At 36.0% G+C, this 19,526-nt stretch overlaps 1 protein-coding gene across 5 annotated transcripts in view; it reads left to right on the top strand.

Moving 5' to 3' along the window:
* SMC1B (structural maintenance of chromosomes 1B) overlaps positions 1-19,526 on the top strand; it is a 39,936-nt gene that overhangs the window by 15,914 nt on the left and 4,496 nt on the right. Inside the window, exons 12-24 of one of the 5 annotated variants that reach the window (XM_084496700.1) lie at positions 703-849; positions 1,473-1,610; positions 2,105-2,221; positions 6,319-6,425; positions 8,152-8,293; positions 9,811-9,956; positions 10,752-10,905; positions 12,332-12,427; positions 13,309-13,465; positions 14,270-14,424; positions 15,780-15,931; positions 16,156-16,225; positions 19,214-19,324. In XM_084496700.1, the coding sequence (XP_084352826.1) occupies positions 703-849; positions 1,473-1,610; positions 2,105-2,221; positions 6,319-6,425; positions 8,152-8,293; positions 9,811-9,956; positions 10,752-10,905; positions 12,332-12,427; positions 13,309-13,465; positions 14,270-14,424; positions 15,780-15,931; positions 16,156-16,225; positions 19,214-19,324 (1,692 nt within the window). Of the gene's footprint in view, positions 1-702; positions 850-1,472; positions 1,611-2,104; positions 2,222-6,318; positions 6,426-8,151; positions 8,294-9,810; positions 9,957-10,751; positions 10,906-12,331; positions 12,428-13,308; positions 13,466-14,269; positions 14,425-15,779; positions 15,932-16,155; positions 16,285-18,901; positions 19,357-19,526 lie in introns of those variants that run through there. The other 4 variants (XM_084496703.1, XM_084496702.1, XM_084496701.1 and 1 more) reach the window with 4 other exon arrangements.

Here is a 19,526-nt window from a genome sequence, read left to right as displayed (position 1 = left end):
TAAAATAGTTGATTTTAAAAATACGAATATCTTGATAGCTTTTCTGTGAAGAAATGCTTTAAAAAAATATTTTAAGAATCTGATAGTTGCAGATACAGACTGTAGACAGATGAAACAGCTTCTTTGTATCTTGCAGTTTTTTCTTTTTTTGCCATATCTCTATTTCTGTCACTGTCTGTGGAGCACTTTTATACACTTACTAAAGCTTTTAAAAATCTTGGTTAGAACAGCTTTAAGTTGAAGGTGAGCGTGGCATCTGGGTTGCTTGAAATTGAGATGACTCACAAAAAAAATGTTCCTTACTAAGACCGAAGCTTACTAAGACTGAAGTTTTCTGTTTGTAATGAGGTGGTCACTCTTCCAGGTGTAGAGTTTTCCTTCCATTATCACCTTGCTTGTTTTGCTCTACTGACCTGGCCAGAACCTGAATTACTAACATACAGGAATGTCTTAAACTTCTTAAATGGAAGGAAATCACAAGATTTCATTTCCTTTTCCGATCTGTTGTAATAATAACAGAATGTGACCCAAGCCATAAACAGCAGGCTTTTTTGTGGCTTAGTATATTTCATATCAGTGGGTTTGGAATACAGAGTCCAACGAGAATATGTTTGTCACTTGTTTAACTATGTTATTTTGATGCACTAGTTCACTGCTTTGTGTTAAGAATTTATTTAGTTACTTATTAATTTTTACTTGCAGACGGTGGCGCTTGATGGAACTTTATTTTTGAAATCTGGAGTGATTTCTGGAGGATCAAGCGATTTAAAATTCAAAGCCAGATGTTGGGATGATAAAGAAATGAATAAAATGAAAGAAAGAAGAGAGAGCTTGATTAATGAGTTAAAGGTAGGCCTCTTAAAGAGCACTTAACTGCAAAAGGCATAAAGTCTAATTTAATTTAAGAGTGGGAGAAATGAAGGTGATTCCTTAAGCAGTAAACAGGACATAGTAGTTGTTTATACTCTTCTAGTTTTTAGTAATATACTGTGAGTCCCTGTCTTCAGGTGGTGGGTTGGCTCATGTATCACAGAGGTGGAGAACAAGGACAGTGTTGTTAATATATATACATATATATAATATTCATATTCCTTCAAGGAAGAAAATGGGGTTTAAAGTACCCTACAACTTGTAGCAAAAAAAGTCAATACATTCTGCTAACATGAAAACATTTGCACAGACCAAAACCTGTCAATATAAAATGATTCTCAAAACCTCTAGTTATTGGGGGGGGGAATGAGGAGTCTGGGCAGAGAGTAGGAATTTGCAAGTCTGTGCTTTCTTTTAAGAAATAAATCTATGTGAAATGACACATGAGTGTGACCAATGATATCAGCATTTACTTTGAACGTGGCCGTTTTCAGTGAGGCTAGCGTTAAATAGTTAACAAACCTGAAAAACAAATAATTTCTCAATACATCAAATTTCATTTTAAATGCTTTTTCTCTTCTCCTGTTGTAATATTTTTCTAGGACTTAATGAAAATCAAACGTAAGGAGACTGATTTGAAGCACTTGCATGCTCAGTGTCATGGAACTCAGATGCGACTTAAATATTCACAAAGTGAATTAGACCTTATTAAAAAGAAACATCTTGCTAATCTCTACATGGTGTAGTACTAAGCCTTTATAATTTTCATGCTTAATCATTGTATTTTTGTATATATCTTCATAAATTGTGATTACCAGCAGTGATGTATTGCTTCCTAACGTAGGGTTTTTTACCTTAATTTGTTTCACATACAGCAGTTATGACTAAAGAATTACTAAAACGTATATTTTTTAAATGACAAAATAATCTAAATGAGGCTTTTTCTAAATTAGCAGAAATTCAAATTGATTTAAAAACTAAGTTTGGCCTATCATTTAGTAACTTCCCAATGTCTGGTTTAACTCAACAGACACTTAAATGATACTTATGTAATTTGCTTCTCTACTGTAACTATTGCATGTAAATTAGCAACAACTGTGAGTAAGTAGCATTTGAGAAGAAAATAGTATTTCTAACCAGAAAAGTACAGTTCATCTGGATCAGAAAGGTGTTAGTTTCTAGGAAGTTAACCATCCTGTTAAGAAAAATTAGCATCTTTTTCCCTTCTATGTAGGAGAAATCAAAGCTGGAAAGTGAACTAGTAAATACTGAGTCCCAGCATGATATGATAAATGAAGGAGTACTACAGAGAGAATTAAAAATAAAAGAATTTCAGAAGAAAATCAATGAGGTAGGTCCTTCTGTCATAGTCACACAGTTTATGTTGTTATTCTACAGAAACTTCTTTCTGTACCATATTAGAGTTTGGAAAACTTCAAACTTTTACAAACCTAGTCTACAAAGTAGGTTACAATTACTCCAGTAATCATCCCACCTTTTCTACCTTGGTCACCTACCAAGTGAACTGAAATGTCCTTACTTTACAGTTGGGTGTTAGTATGTATGAAGCATAGCTTCGCAAATCAGTTTCCTTAAAATCAAAATTCTGTGATTTACATGTGCCAAACACAAACCCAACCAAGGGAATGCATATACTTTGAATACTAGATGATGCTATGCCTAATCTATATGCTATAATTCCAGTTGATACCTGAGAAAATAATTCTGAGTTTGAAGAATAGGGGTTTTCTTCTCTTTCCCCTTCCTCCTCTGCTATTAAATATGATTTACTCTTTGTATTGAGCGTAGATGGTCTACCAAATTTCACAGCTTTAGAGCTGTACAGTACAAACTTCCAGTGTGGATCAAATCACAGAAAAATACTCCAGCTTTTTCATGTCTGAGAGTATAATTTCAAAAGTCTTATCTTACTTGTTCTGAGACTCCAGTGTCTAAGATTTTGGTAAGAAAAAGAAAAAATCATGTACGTATTTTAATGTAGAAAGATAAGTATAGAGTGTGATTGCATGACTAGACCATGACTACCTTTTGCCATGAAGTCTTCCTGGCTCACATGGGTCTGTGACAACATACACATACATGAAGCCCAATTTTAAACTCTCCGTACACCTATACACCTACAACATTTACAAATCTCTTGGTAATCAGCACTAAGCAGATGTCTGTAGAGGTATCTCTTCTTCTGGTATCTCTTCTTCTGGTATCTCTTCTTCTGGTATCTCTTCTTCCTTCTGGTATCTCTTCTTCCTTCTGGTATCTCTTCCTTCTTCTGGTATCTCTTCCTTCCTTCTTCTGGTATCTCTTCCTTCCTTCTTCTGGTATCTCTTCCTTCCTTCTTCTGGTATCTCTTCCTTCCTTCTTCTGGTATCTCTTCCTTCCTTCTTCTGGTATCTCTTCCTTCCTTCTTCTGGTATCTCTTCCTTCCTTCTTCTGGTATCTCTTCCTTCCTTCTTCTGGTATCTCTTCCTTCCTTCTTCTGGTATCTCTTCCTTCCTTCTTCTGGTATCTCTTCCTTCCTTCTTCTGGTATCTCTTCCTTCCTTCTTCTGGTATCTCTTCCTTCCTTCTTCTGGTATCTCTTCCTTCCTTCTTCTGGTATCTCTTCCTTCCTTCTTCTGGTATCTCTTCTTCTGAAAAAGAGATGATCCACACTTCTGGAACCCAAAGACAGATTAGGCATGTGCATGCCATCAGGAATAGAGCTCTATCTGTTTTCTAGAGCTGAGACCAGATCTTAGTGCTGCTAGAATACTTTATTCTGGACTCTGCAGGTCTTGTGTCTAGGTGATGACATTACACCACTATATACTTGAAAAGCAAATAAAGAGCAGCAGTGTAAAGAGTCCTTTTGTTGTTGTTGTTGGAAAGTGACAAATACCTGTGTTTTCTGTGTGCTTTGATTACACTGGGGGAATGAACAGAGCCCTTCTGTTGGAAGGGATCTATAGTGATGTAGTCCAATTGCCTGTCCTCTTCAGGGCTAGCCAGAAATTGAAGCCTAGTAATGGAGACATTGTCCAGCCTCTTGAGTGTTGACAGGCGTGGGGAATCAACCACTCCTCTGAGCAGCCCATTCTAATGTTGGACCACCCTCAGAGTAAAGAATTTTTTCCTAATGCCTAGTCTGACCCTCCCCTGGCACAGCTTTATGCTGTTCCCTCACATCCTGTCATCAATGACCAGGAGCAGAGCCCAGCACCTCCCTCGGCACTCCCCTCCTCAGGGAGCTGCAGGGAGGTCACCTCTTGGCTCCTTTTCTCTAGACTGGGCAACACAAGTGTCCTTAGCCTCTCCTCACAGGACATGCCTGCCAGCCCTCTTACCAGCTTTGTTGCCCTCCTCTGGATACTTTCAAGGGCCTTAATATCCTTTTCATATTGTGGAGCCCAGACTGCACACAATATTCACGATAAGGCTGTGCCAACATTAATATAGCAGGAGCATCATCTCTTTTGAGTGTACACCTGTGCTGTGTTTAATATATCCCAAAACGCAGTTTGCTCCTTGGTTGCCAGGGCACACTGCTGCCTTATGCTGAGCCTGCTGCAAACCAGCACCCCCAGGCCCCTGTCTGCTGAGCTGCTCTTCAGCCACTTGGCTCCCAGTCTGTGCCTGTGTCCAGGTGCAGCACCCAGCATTTATTCTTTGTGCCTGTTGTTCTTCCTGGGATATACCAGCAATGCATCTCCCAGTTTAGTATCATCAGACTTGCGGAGGATGAACTCAGCTCCTGCATCCATCAGTCCTAGATGTGAACCTCAGGAAACACTGCTGGTGACCAGCTGCCAGCCAGATGCAGCCCCAGTCACTGCGATGCTTTGGGCTGTACTGTTCAGCCTCTTCATCGCCCATTGTAGTGGCTGAGTCAGCAAATTCTTCATTGCACTGATTTTCTTCTTTGTTTCATTTTATGGTTATGTTTGTATTTTTAAGACCATTGTATGCTAATGACTATTGTCATTGAAGCCTACTCCTTCTCTGTTTTTATCAGCAACAGATGTTCTCAAAGATGTTACGTGATCTAACAGGTTAGATTTCTAGGCTGTCTTTTCTGTAGATAGTTCCGCCATCTCATAGCCTCAGCTCCCTCTCATTCCCTTCAGATGGTCTCCAGAATAGTTCATGCAGACAGCTGACATTCAAAAGGTTGATTATTGTGAAGAGATAGAAGGCATTCAGTGACGTAAATAGAACTAAAGCCCAATATAGTACCAAAAGGGGTTTCATAGTGTGTTCTGCTAGAATTCAGATAAGAGCTCTGGTGTTTCTGAAAAATAAGTATGTTATTCTCTACTGTTCTCTGAAAGCCACCTTTGTCATAGGTCTTGCCAAACACTAAGGAATCTGGTACATCCTTTGGAAGAGGGGTGGTGCAGTTAATCTGGAAATTCACAGCCCTGCACCCTGATGCTTATGTAGATGTACATATACACATATATGTACAAACACATATTCCTCACCACTATCAGGAGTTACGTGAGGTGCATAGTACATTATATAGCTTAAACTGATAAGAATGGGTCAGAGGCTAGAAACTTCCTTGAATTAATCTGTGACTGAAATTCTACATGTGAAGAGAAACCAAAATTACAGCGTATTGTCTTGGTTGTGGTACGGGCATGGGGGAGTGCACGTGTGTGTCATCCTCAGACACTGAGGAAGTCCTTAGTGTTTGCACCATAAGAATCACAAATCCAGGTAAATTTTCTTTTGCTTGTATTGAGGGAAAACAAACAAACAAAAAACAACCTTCCCCTCCCTCCAAAAAAAAAAAAATCTGCCTGTCTGTTTCCTGTGAATAATATTACTTGGTTAGATACAGCATTTGGTATCTGGTTAAACAGGGTTACAGACCAAAACAATGTAAACAGTTGGTTTTTGGTCTGTAAAGTTGTCTTAAAATGTTGTTCAGTCCATTGTTTTTGTTAGTATGTACTGTATAATTAGGAAATGGGAGATTCTGTAGCAGTTCTTTTGATGTGGCTCTGCTTTAAATGGGATGTAGCAATTAATATTTATGGATCACTTGAAAGCATTAAAGTGAAGAAATGAACTACATCAAGAAGCCTGTAGCTCACTAGTAGCTTGTATACCACTTAGTTTTCTTTCCTTCAGGTGAGTGGAAACCACAGACAAAACTATGGATGTTTATTATACTGTAATGACTTCAATTGCCTTTATAATGACCAGGCGCTGTCAAGAAGAGCTTATATGGGAGTTAACATTTTGCAGGTCATACACCTTCTATTGGGCATTTGTAGTGAAGGTGTTATTTGAAAATGTCAAGTACAGATTCTTAGTTCCATTTGTTGTTTCCTTGAAGTATCTTGAAAATGTAGTCTGTAGCATGAGATGATTATTTAAGTGTTTTCCTTCCTTGGGCTGCAAAACAGCATAAACATTGTGTTCCTTCTTTATTTATTCAAAGGTTGAAGATGCTGTTTTCAAGGAATTCTGTGAAGAAATTGGCATAGAAAACATACGTGTGTATGAACAAGAACATGTGAGACAGCAAGAGGAGATTGATAGAAGAAGGTTGTATTTGTAATTGAAATGTTAAAAAAAAAAAGTGTGTGTGTGTATATATATATACACACTTTTATATATATATATGTATATATATATATATATATATATATACATATCAGATTGTGCACATCAGTAAACAAGTAACTCCATCACAGGAGATACCCCAAAAGCCTATAAGACTGAAGAAGGTATATTACCATTGCAAGAATTAGCAGTGGCACTACCATGGTTTGGGTTTATTAGACGGTTACAGCCAGAGATGTTATGCAACAAACTTGAAGTTAAAATGTAGCATAGTTGCTAAGGCATAGTTATCTAAAATCCACATTGAGAAATGACAGTTGAAGATGATGTGAAGGCTTCGTCATGGTCATAAATCTTAGAGAAGAACTGGATGTAAAATGCAGTGATTCAGCATAGGAACGTACTATCAAGGGAAAATGGCATCTTAATTTTCTTACAGGTAACTTTCAACTCAAGAAGGAAAATGTCATAGGATCACAAATTTGTATCTTAAGGAATGAAAATGTTAAAATGAAATGTCTGCTTGTGGAGCAGGTATTTTCTGGCAGATAACAATGCATTTCCTGACATAGTTTATAGAAAGTACACTTTTTTTTTTTTTTTAACACAACTAGTGTGATGTCTAGTGCTGAACTCTATTTTCTTTTCAGCAGTATTTACAAAGAGACCTCTGGCTGGCTTCCAGTAATGTGGCTAAATGTGCCTCTTTGGCTAGAATTGCAGTGAGATAGTGCAGTACATTCTGTTGAAGTTAAAAGCACCTGACAGAAGTGATTCGATCATTTATTTATGTTGGCGAGAACGGAAGTAATGGTGATGTGTAGAAAGCTGTTAATATAATAGTGGAAAGAGCAGCTTTTTGCATGGCTGTATGCTACCCTGCACATATGGCTTTGGTTTTGCTTGTGTCCTAACTTGCTATCATTAGTCCCGCAAGCCTGTGCTAGAGTGCATTCTTACTTTGGCCTAAAGAGCCTGAAGCTGGTGTTGTCAGCCCTTTTGCCTGAACAACAGATGTAGCGCTGGTGGTACGTTACCCAGGAGCTTAAAGCTGAGAGACAGATAGTAACAGCTGAGAGGGAACCTTTCTGTGAGCAGCCACTTGGTTTTTACTTCATTAATTTCTCACAGCAGAAAGTGAGAAAGCTTCTTCTGTTGTACCCCTATAAACAAATACAGGTCTTAATTAAGAGAGGATGAGCATGGCTGAAGATGGCCTAAAAAGTTCTGGTCTCATGCTACTTAATTACTGCCTCCCAGCTGAGATAGGCTCTTTATAATTAGATACACGTATGTGTCTGCTGATGAGGCTTACTCCTAAGGCTGAACAGGGAGTGCAGGCATTGGACACAGCACTAGGGTAGCTTTTGCCCATCTCATCTCTCTATCAATTATCTTTATCCCTTAGGATAAAGGATCCTGAGATACAGGAACCTTTAGCATTAAATTTGATGTTGAATGTGACCACATTAGATCCTTATATTGTATTTGTAGAAGGATTACCACTGTATTTTTATAAATTCCAGTATATATCCATGATTTGGTGTAGTGAAATCTATGTATGCAAATTTCTGTGATCCAGTAGAAGATTCAAAAAAAAAATGCATATCTAAACAGTAGAAGTTAAAAATGTATCTTTTAATAATGTAAAATCACAGTTACTATCCTGGTTTGTAAGTGTTGGCTTGAAATACTGTACTTTCACTAGACTGGAGTTTGAAAATCAGAAGATGCGACTAAATGTTCAGCTGGAATATAATCGTGGTCATCTACAGAAATTAATAGACACAGTCAGCAAGCTGAGGGAAACAATTCAAAAAGATGAATTTGAGATTACTGGGCTACTTAAGGTAATGCACATATATAATATATGTGGGGCTGAGAGGACGGAATGCGCCAAGTTACAATTTTAAACATCACAAATTCTGTTGAGTAATTCTTCTAGTGCCTAATTTGGTCCTGACTTTGTAAGTTAAGAAACAAAAAAACAACAACAAACAAAACAAAACAAACAAAAACCACCACCAACAAAAAAAAAAACACAGCTGCACGTTATTCTTTTAACCTTGGAATAGCCTGTCATATTCGAATATTTATTAATTACTTAAAATAAATTCACTAAAAATAAAACTGGGATTACTGTTTGTACAGGGTTGTGTTCAGTTTATATGAAATGGCAGCATATGTCTACAGATAAAACTAATAGTATGTAGCTGAGACTCCAGCATATTTTATGATGAATAGTAAATAACGCTGGTGCTTTGCATCTTTATGGTGCTTCACAAATACAAATAGGCATAAAATAACTTAGTATGAAAGCCAATTTAGATTTTTAATGGAAATAATATGCATGAACTCTTCTTACATAGCATTTTTTGTTGTTTTTAATTACTTCAGCAAGATCATGTTGGTAATATGGAAAAAAATATTCATAATTAATTTTTATAGTATTTTGCTTGTTAAATAAACTGTGCTTATGGTGCACTAAAACAGTGCTTTGAATAAAGTAAAAACTGCTCCAAAGTGTGTGTGGGAGGGGGGAGGGGACGAAACGCATCATTTGACATGCACATTCTAGGAACTTTTAGAGAAACAAATAATACATAAGAAGATATGTATTTCTGATACTGAGAAAAACAATAGACCGTGACTCAGTCATGCACAAAACCCTCTGACTTGATGGCCCATGCATGTAATTCTGTTGAAATACATTAAATTCTGAAGATACTTTGTCCTGATGCTGTAATGGCAGCAGGTCTTGATCAAGTTGCCGTAGTGCTGGATTCTCAAGCAGTATGTCTTCATGCATGTAGCATTAGGTTTGCTATATTCTGGCACCTCGTTTCTAGCAATGTAGCAGTTGTATGGGTTATACAGGGGTAGACTTACCTAAAGTACTTCAATTGTGTTTTGCTCCTTTGCAGATACTTTTCAGAGATTCTTTCTTTTATGCAGATTGCCTCAGGATTTCTCTTCTAATGAACAATACTTTTTAAATGATTTCGGGTACCTAAGGTGTTGCTAAATATGTCGTACAAGTGCAGCAGATGGGTTCTTTTTAGTAGGGCTATGGGAATAACTGAGGAAAAGAGTAGTCCATGGGATTGTAGGAGTCTTAGGATCCCTGCCTTGTGTGGTGGCATTATCATCTAGTCTGGTACAGTCACAAATCTGGAGCTGGCCATGCCTAAGTATACAAAACAGCTGGATATTCTAATGTGTAAGATGGGCTTTTTTCACCATGCCCTTCAGACTGTGCTGCAACACATTTTGAAGTATTGTACTGGGTTTAAACATCAACTTTATATATAGCTGTATACTAAAAGGTTTTTGGTAAAAGGTTAAAAATGAAAATATTTTGATGCAGGATGAGGAAAAACATCTAAAAAGAGTGAACGAAATTGTGGAGGAGGAGCAACATCTTAAGGATACATTAAGTGCTCATAAATCTGAGATTATGAAAACCCAAAGTGAAGTTGAAGAATTCAGAAAGAAGTTGTTAACTCTTAATAGGTAATTATGAATTATATGCCTGAGAAAAATGATACGCTATAATCTTTAGAGGAGTTCTTGCGATGTCTGAATTTTTCATGTTCTGTTTTCATGTGAAAGATCATTAGAGACATGGTAACTGGCATTTACAGTATGCATGAGGTAAAAAGGGCTTCCACTTCCATATGTGGTTCCCAAAAGTAATGTGGATGAGATTACCTCATGAGAGCATCCCATAATGAGAATGTTATTCTACATAGTTTATATACATATATATTTTATATACCTAGCGATAGTTCTGAAGGGAACATGTTCAAAGATGTTAAACGCTTCTTGAAGTGTTTTACTGCAGATGTTTGCTGGTAGTTTTATATATTCATTCGGGTTGTACAGCTAGTTTACTTAATGAGATTTTTATTTTTTTCTGATTTTAGCGTTCCAATTTTCTCCAGTCCTATCAAGTGTTGGATACCTTAACCTAATGTTAATTTTTTGTCACGGTTTTGTCTTTATCCTTCTTTTAAGTCAACTGTTTCAGAGACAGTTTACATTTCAGTTTCCTCATGCTTGTTTATTACTAATGTGTTTAATGTTCTGTCTCTTAATCGTTAAATTTATGATGTTTAAAAAACATATGTTGACACAGACTTGTAGGATCTTGGTGCTTTCAGGTCATAAAGAGGATGGAGAAATTTAAGTACCACTTTATTTTTGATGGGGATTACAAAGGTAACTGTTTTTCATGCTGTTTGACTGTAGATGTTATTGGCAGTGATGTTGCTGCTCTTAATGGTTTTGTGCCATTTGTTTATGTAGGGAAGCTGCAAAATTACAAAAGGAAGGTGCAGCTATAGAAACCTCATTGGAAGATAAAAGATTAAGAAGGCATAATATGCTTCTTGAGTGCAAGGTGCAGGACTTGAAAATAAATCTCCTATTTGGATCACTGGATGATATCAGTGAAATAGAGGTACTTAAAATGTTTATGTAAGATAGATACCATGCAGGAGCAATTATCCAGTCTTGAATTTAATGATTTTTTTTTCTTACTTGCTTTCTGGTTGTCTCAAAGACTAATGCTAAAATAAATTAATTGCTTTGATATGATCAGGCCGCCTTCTTTCAAAGGAAGGATTTTTGTTTATTTTTGTCTGCTGAAATGTTGTTTGCAAGTGTTTCTGCCTGTGCTTGAAAAGTATTCCTGCACAATATCTAAAATCAGTGGTACAAATTGACCTGAAGGAGTATTCTAGATAGACATAAGATAGACAAAAGGTTCAAGTCAACCATAAGTAAATGTGGCATGTACATGGGTCAAGATAATACTTAGTTAATCATGTATTCATAACATAAATACAGTCTAAAATCTTCCTTTTGTCTTCAGTAGATACAGATACTTACAGAAATCAGGGATAGGCTAAAATAGAAATATTTCTGCTAGCAGGGGATTGAACCTTACTATTTTTCTCAGTCTTCCCTCTTTCTCCAGCTGATCTCTTGTGAGAAGAAAGGATACTTTCTCCACTATTGAAAACAAACAAACAAACAAAAAAACACGCACTATTGCTTTTGAGGGAGTTGTGTCTGCAAATTTGGAAGGAATCTTGTTGAGCTCATTCCTTAGGTGGTTTTATTGGATGATAGATATAAATGGGTGGGCCAGAAGCAAAAAGTGAAATAGGCGCTCATGTGAAGGGGAAAGAGATGAATTGATAATCATCAGAGTATGTAGGTAGCTCAATTATCAGTTTATGAATATGGAAGACAGAAAACAAGGAGGTAGGCAGTAGGAGTAACAAATTTGATTTCTAGGTCATAACATTGAGAGGACATTATTATATTTGGTTCTGAGAAATAAGTTTGGTAGGAAAGGAACTGACAATGATACGTGTTTCATTCAAGGGCAGGTAGCTGTTTAAAATTGAGACTTACAGAGTCCAGAAGATGCGCTGCCTGTGTTAAACAGAATTGATTTTTTTTTTTCCTGAGGCCAACTGAATAGAAGAAATGCCTTGACTTACACACTGCAGAGCCTTTTCTTGAAAGGGGAATGAGTTATTACAGAAAATTAAATTACTTCCCATCAAGAGATAATGGTAGATTTTCAGTGTGCAAATTGTTCCAAAATTGATTTCAAATATACTACTGCTGCTTTCATCTTAGCTTTAAACTGAAATTGGCAGATATTTTCATCTTTATATAAAAGGTGCATTTATTTCTTTAGATTTGTAGGATCTTAAGTTACTTAAGTTTTGTATGAGGGAGGAGCAGTGAAAAGGTTACCTCATACCCTCTTACAACTGTCTTGTCTTTTCCTGTCCTTTCAATGTATTGTTTAAAGAGTTTAAAACTTCACTTTTCATATTTCTGAACTGGAATGTCCACTGTATTTATAGCTGGGAACTGAAACGGAAGGCACTCAGACTACAACTATCTATGAGAGGGAAGAGGCAATTAAGATAGACTACAGTGGCCTAGCAAGTGATCTGAAGGTAATCTCTTGTTTAAAATAAACACAGTTTTATTTAAAATATTTTGTTGACATTTTAGTCCTCACCTTAGCCTTCAATTGAAAGATTTTTAAAACACTGGTAAGCTAAAGAGTGTGTGTTTGTGTTTGTTTTGGTTTTGTAATTGTACATAGCAATATATGGGATTTTTAGATAGCTTGGTTAACTACGTTACTAAATTTAATTTAACGCTTACTTAAACCATAAGAATAGAATAGAGAAATAGTAAATATAACCGATTTTTTTCCTTGCTCTTTACCTTCTGCCTTTAATTTCCACCGCAATAGGTTATGACACAAAACTCTAGAAAACTAGAGATTGGCTGCCAGAGGTGATGTGAGGGAGCTGCACCATCTTCTTTCTGTAGTATTTTCAGAAACTGAAACTTAGAATATTTCCCTCTGTAACAGTCACATATTCTTAGCTGGATTTTGTGTGTGTATCTGTTTCTTTTTAATCAGGAAAATAATTAAGCATCAGAGGTTAGGTGCAGAACAAGGAGGAATCTGTCATTTTAACTTATCTCAAAAAGTCTTCAAGATTGTGTCTTGAAAGCTTTTCTCAGAAATTGAGTAGTCATTTCTGCTAGTCTCCCTCTTATGTTGTATTTAAACATGGACTTCTATGCTGAAGGAAATTTGTCTGTTTTTAAAGGTCTTGTAGAACAATACTTAGGACCTAGTAAATTGATTCAGAGAGCTAAGATCCTGGGTTGAGTTTTTTGTTTAGTTGTGTTTCCAGATAAAACTATTAGATGAGTGGGTGCTTCTCCAGAAACCATGACTGGTTGTTGTATGTGTTGAAATGTCTTGGCCTAAAAGCAAATTTTATGTCTTTTTCGTTGGTGTTGTTTATTTCTTTAGGACCTAGAGTCTGATGAAGAAAGAGAGGCTCATCTGAACCAAATGCAGCAGGAAATGAAATCTAAAGAGAGTACTTTAATGAAGACAGCTGCTCCAAACCTGAGAGCATTGGAGAAATTACAGATAGCTCGGGACAAGTTCCAAGAATCAATGGATGGTAACACTGAGTCCTATTCATCTCTTCAGTGGCTGTGAGAGTTCTCGCCCTAATTAAAATTACTTTTTTTTCTGGGGTCAATCTTGGTGGTTTTGCTTCTTTCGGGCATTGAGGTATTTCCTGTGCTTAAGTGTTTATCCTCAGTTGTCTTTTTAATTATATGTAAGTAGTGTATTAAAATATATTTTTACAGTATTTTATTAAAATACAGTTTGCATGTGTAGCAAAGAATCACTTTGCACAAGCAATCACAAGCAATTTCTTTCTTAGCCAAATGGCATTATAAAGTATTTCTGCTTATTTTCTAAAAATGGCTAACTTCAACAGTAAAATTCTTCTATTTTTTCATAATTAAAAGTTTGCCCAGAATCACAGACATGAGCATCACTACCAAATTATTGGTGTCCTCAAAGAACATCACAGACATTAAAATGCTACCAAAACCAAGGAGTTCGGAAGCTGTAATCAGTAAACTCTGGTGCTGCTTAGACCAGCCAGCGTAAAGAGACAATTGGGAGGCAAAATTTTGTTGCTTAGTCCAGAGTAATGTGGCATAGAACAGACTGAATACATACCAACTTCATAGTTTTGGGGGCCAACAGTTGAAGTCTGGAAGGAAACTCGGTGTTGATATGCTGCTTGCATGTGCATTGGAACCTTTTTCTGAAGTATTTCCTTTGATGCTTGTTATGGGGTACAATACATATTTGTTCTGTGTATTTTCTTAGAGGCTTGTTACGGAATAATTTTAGTGTGTGTTTTTTTTTTTGTTTGTTTGTTTGGTTTTGTTTTTTTTTTTAATAGCTTTTGAGACCAGCAGAAAGGAGGCCAGAATATCCAAACAAGAATTTGAACAGGTGAAGAAAAGGAGATACGAGCTTTTTAGCCGGTGCTTTGAGCATGCCTCCATAGCTATTGATCAGATCTACAAAAAACTTTGCAGGAACGGTAGTGCTCAGGTGTGTCATGTTCTCTGGTACTTGGCTTAAAATGGTACCTGAAACTTTGTTATACAGAATAAGAAGACTTATTGTTTTTAGTATCCTTAAGACAGTTTCAGCTCTGAAGGAGAAACTTAAATAATAATGACTTGAGAATTTTAAGATCGGAGGAGAATAATACACCAGACAGTGCTTGACATCAGACAGATACGTGAGCTTGAAGTGTTACCAGTGACAAATAATTCAAAATACTTAATCATTAGTATCAATAATTATAAAAATAATCAATTAATATTTCAATGCTGTTTTTTTGTATGATGTTTTGAAACTTCTTATGTCCCTCTTAAGTATATTTTTAAAATGATAGACTTAATAGGTTGGTAACTTTTAAGGGATCTGTGGAAAAATTACGTCACAATTAATCTTTGCTATGGTTTCAATATTAATGCTGCAAGTAAAGAGGAAACACCCAAACACTTCTGTCACATCAGATTCAGTAGGTGGCTGAATGTTTAGAGTGCAGGCTTGAAGTTTTGTCATCTTAAACTTCAGATTTTGTTTTTCTTCAGAATCATATACTTGGTAAATGCTTTAAATTTATTAAATTTAAATTGGTAAATATTTAAATTTATTTAATTTAAATTAAGTAAATGCTAAAATATCTTTAAACATATCCTTTCTGCTTCTAGGTTGGACTGTATAGTCAAGTATTTCTTTCCTTATGATCACTGGTCCCATACCTTTTAACCTAGACTAAATAGTAGGCAGGTCTTGACTTTGTGTCATAAACCACGTACCATTTAGTTTCTGTCATACTTTTTAATGTTTTAGTAAAATAGCCGTTCCTTTAAAATAATAGTTGTAAATTTTAAATGTGGGAACTGACATACAAAGTATAGGAGAAGGCCTACCTATATTAAAATCTTTCTTCAGATAGCATGAACTGTAGTAGCAACTCAAAGCTAGATTTTATAAACTAATGTTTCACCAAAAAAATAAGTAGTTTTTGAACTATCTTTACTTCCAAGCCATAAAGAAAACTGTTTTCATAGTAGAGTTTTCATTAGAAAAATAAAAACTACATAAAAGGTTGAAAAACAAATTTATTTAGTAGGTAAAAGTTTGTAAGTAACAAATATGTGGAGCCTTTTCAAAATAATTTTGTTAATTAGCTTCCTTGCTTGTGCTTCATTAAGAGGAATGTTCACTGGGAAGTTTTATAGCACTGCTCTTCAGTATGGATGAACAAGTGTTTCCAACAAATGAAGCTGATTTAACAGCTTCAAACCTAGCTCACTCCATATTTAATCTTAGAAATACCCATCATAATAATTTTATAAATGTCATTAATATTGAAATGTATGCATTTCCAGGCATTCCTTAGTCCTGAAAATCCCGAGGAGCCTTACCTAGAAGGCATTGGCTTTAACTGTGTGGCTCCAGGGAAGCGATTTATGCCAATGGACAGTTTGTCAGGAGGAGAAAAAACTGTGGCAGCTCTGGCTCTTATATTTGCTATACACAGGTAAGAAATTCTTGTATTTTCCAAGTATTCGGCTGCTTAAGTTGCAAGAAGAAAGCATACTTATATATGCTACAAACCTGCTAATACAGTATGCAGTCACTTACTAAAATCCCTTACCTGTCATTACTTTTTATGAGAATTTTATGATAGTAACTTGCAAAGTAATCAAAATGTTTATTAATATTTTTGTACCTAAATGCAAAGTACTGTATTTTCTTTCACAGTTTTCGGCCAGCACCTTTTTTTATTTTAGATGAGATAGATGCTGCCCTGGATAACACAAACATTGATAAAGTAAGTTGGTCCCTTTTACCTTATCCTTTTATTTGCAATATAATGGTATGTTTTGCAGAAGGATGGCTACTTACTGTTAGAGGTTGTAGGGATAAAGAGATTGATTACACTGTGTTAACCCATTTCAAAATATGATATGTTTAGAACAGAAATAAATGTTGTATATGAGGTGCTTGACTAAGGCTAGGTTTAAATTCATAAATCTAACAGTATCTTAATCATTCTCAAAACTGAATTGGAGAAAATAGGTCAGGACTATGAAAGTACTCAGCATGAACGGGTGTGATAAAATCGAACATAAAGGTCATCCGTGACTGGGTTTGTTTAGTTTGAATTTTTAAGGACTTTGTGTTCCCTTAATACTAAGAAGCAGAAAGGAGCCTATCTGGGTGTTGAAAATCAAGTCATTCTATTACTGGAGTATTAATTTTATATATTTAATTTGATTGGCTTACTAAATATTTTCATCCTCATTAGCACCAATTAAGAGCTATCACTCCAGTCACTTTAGAATTCTTGTTTGATTTAAAAAAAGCTTCCAGTTGCTCTTGCTTCATTTTTTTTTCCTTTTGGTAGCAGTTAGTCACTAGAAAGAAAATTATGACAGAATACAAAGAAAGATTGCCAACTGTAGGTGTCAGTCTCTGGGAAGAGAAGACATGGTACACGGAGTCCTTGTTTAGGAGAGGAATCAAAAAGATCTCCACATGTACATGGATTTTTTTTTTATTATGGAAATATTCCTTTCTACTAAAAGTAAGAGGCATATTTCTAGCAGTATTAACAGTGATGTCAGTCTTGGTAGAACTTAATTAATGAGAGCAATTTTATGAACACCAAACAGTTTTGGTTTGTTTTCCTACTGGATCTAACTGTGTTGTGTCGAGTGCACTGCAGAGTTTGCTTGGAGGGTACCTCTGTAGTAAACAGCTTAGGAAGATCCATTAGTTGTGCCTGCTGGATGGAAGAATTCCTTCTCAGAGGTTACTCACCCCTCAAGCCTTGGGAGACGCCTTTTCCAGAATCTAAGTTCCTTAAAGGTTTCACAGGATCCAAGTCCGTGAGGGGTACCCATCATGTGCTACTTTTGAGGAGATGATGTATGCTGCATGTGTTTTAACACAGTTTACCATGTTTCAGCGATACTAGATCAGATGTAATAGAACTGTAATGAAGATATCTAAGCAAGCATTAGAGTTAGCCTGTCAATTACGTGATTGTTAATGAGATTACAAATGAAGTGATCACAAAACACCTCCATAATCCAACAGGATACTTCTCTAGTTACTAGCCTTTCACTCAGGACCACTATGGCTTATCACAACAGTTGAAGGTGATGTGTTTGGTTAAATACTAGTATTGCATTTTCTGGATGTTATTCTTAATTCTGGAGTCTTAATTCTGGCTGCTGAAGATTGCTACAGAGTTAAGCAGACTGCCTCCAAGTTCTCCTATTTTACCTTTCTCGTCAATTATGTATGCATTCATTGAAGTCTGTGGCTTCATTGGTAACGCTCTCTCTTTCCATAGAGACTACAAATTGTGCCTTAACGCAACTGATGATAGACACAGCAGTGAGTTTTCTGCAATTTGCCTCTCTCCGTAGGCTTATTCTGCTACCTCTGACAGAAGAGATGTCCACTTTATATCTTAGAATATGCTAAGCAATATTCCTTCTCAGAATGCTATAAACAATGAGTAGCCTAGTTTCTTAATTAAAACATATTTCTGATCTGATTAATTTACTTCTCTTTACATTAAAAAACACATTCATTGCTCACTAAGTATTTTCCAAAAGAGTCACATTAACAGTTGTTAACCAAACAGTTCCTGTCTGCTGCTCCTGCCACTGGATGTGGCATGGAAGGGGCTGGGAGAGTTTATCAAAGTGGCTGCTCTTTTCACATAAAGCAGGCAGCCTGTGATGGAGGCTGTAACTGATAGCTACTTGCAGAGTAGCTGCCCATATGATTCAGAACAAGGGTAACAAAATAGTGGTTTCCTAAATAAATAATTGTTTCATTAGTTTGAATATGTATCTAGAGCTGCCTGTAGGGAGAGTTAGACTATGCTCTAAGCATGTATGAAGTGTCTTAAACTGCAGAATGAGCAAAACCAAAATTCCCTTCCCTGCTCCCAGCGTCTTCCTTATCTCTTTCCTTATCAGTAAAATGCATTTTTTATTAGCCTGATACTAGAAAGCACCCAAATATTCACAGGCATTTAATATAGCAAGTGAGCAAAAATGATACGTGGAAATGTTATATGTTGCTGGTACTCTGTGGTATCTAGCTTTTATGCTTTGAATGAAGAAATCTTTTTCTTTTATGTTTTTCTGGTTTAAAGATTTGCTGAAGCAGATATTCAATAATCTTCTTGTAATTATATCATAAATTGAATGTTAATGATGTAATTCACTAAAGGCTGTTCCTCAAATAATATCTTCTACCACACATGGATAAAACTGTACAGATTGACTAAAAAAGTACTTGTTTTCCTTTACTATGTAATTTATATTATGGGGTGCTGCCTTACTCAGTCTCCAGTTTATAGCTTATTATTTGTACTTTTCATTTTGCAGATCATTGGGAAAAAAATTGTCACCTACAATGTGGACTAACATTAAATGAATACTAGTAAACAACCAGTAACAGCTTTTTCACATTTTTTTTTCAGATTTGGGAATTTCTACCTCCCTTCTAAATTCTAATACATAAAATAACTTCCATTGGCACTGATGTTCTTCTGTAGCTTTATTCATTGGAGTGAATGATTGTTATCAAAGCAGCAAATCAGAGGGAGGTTCTTAATATGCACTGTATGTCTTAAGACAGTTTTCTCTTTTTTATCTTCCTTATTTCACAACTGAATCATTGACTTCTGATGCTAATGTAGTTAAGTTCTTTCCTCACCATTCCGTGATTACAGTAATTACAGCGTGGTTTCAGCTGGCCAGAACTAACTTTATCATTTGGCTTCTTTCTAAAGGTATCAAGTTTCATTAGGGAGCAGGCACATGAACAGTTTCAAATGATAGTTATTTCTCTGAAGGAAGAGTTTTATTCCAAAGCAGATGCATTGATTGGAGTGTGTCCAGAGGTAAAAATTATTAAGTTTTGTTAACTAACACAAGCTGGTTTTGTTGAAGTACCAATTTACATGTGCAGAATTACTAGTGAATTATGTATGAAGTTGTTGCTGGGTTTGAACAATTTTGTTTTCAGATGTAACTGCATGTACTGATTTGATGAAAAGACCACTTTGGTAACTCAAGCTCATTATTGTATCGCAGTCATTTATG

Source organism: Aythya ferina (genome assembly GCF_964211825.1).
Source record: "Aythya ferina genome assembly, chromosome: 1".
Classification (NCBI taxonomy): Eukaryota; Metazoa; Chordata; class Aves; order Anseriformes; family Anatidae; genus Aythya; species Aythya ferina.
Note: the sequence above shows the minus strand (reverse complement) of the source record. Positions and strands in the feature narration are given on the sequence as shown.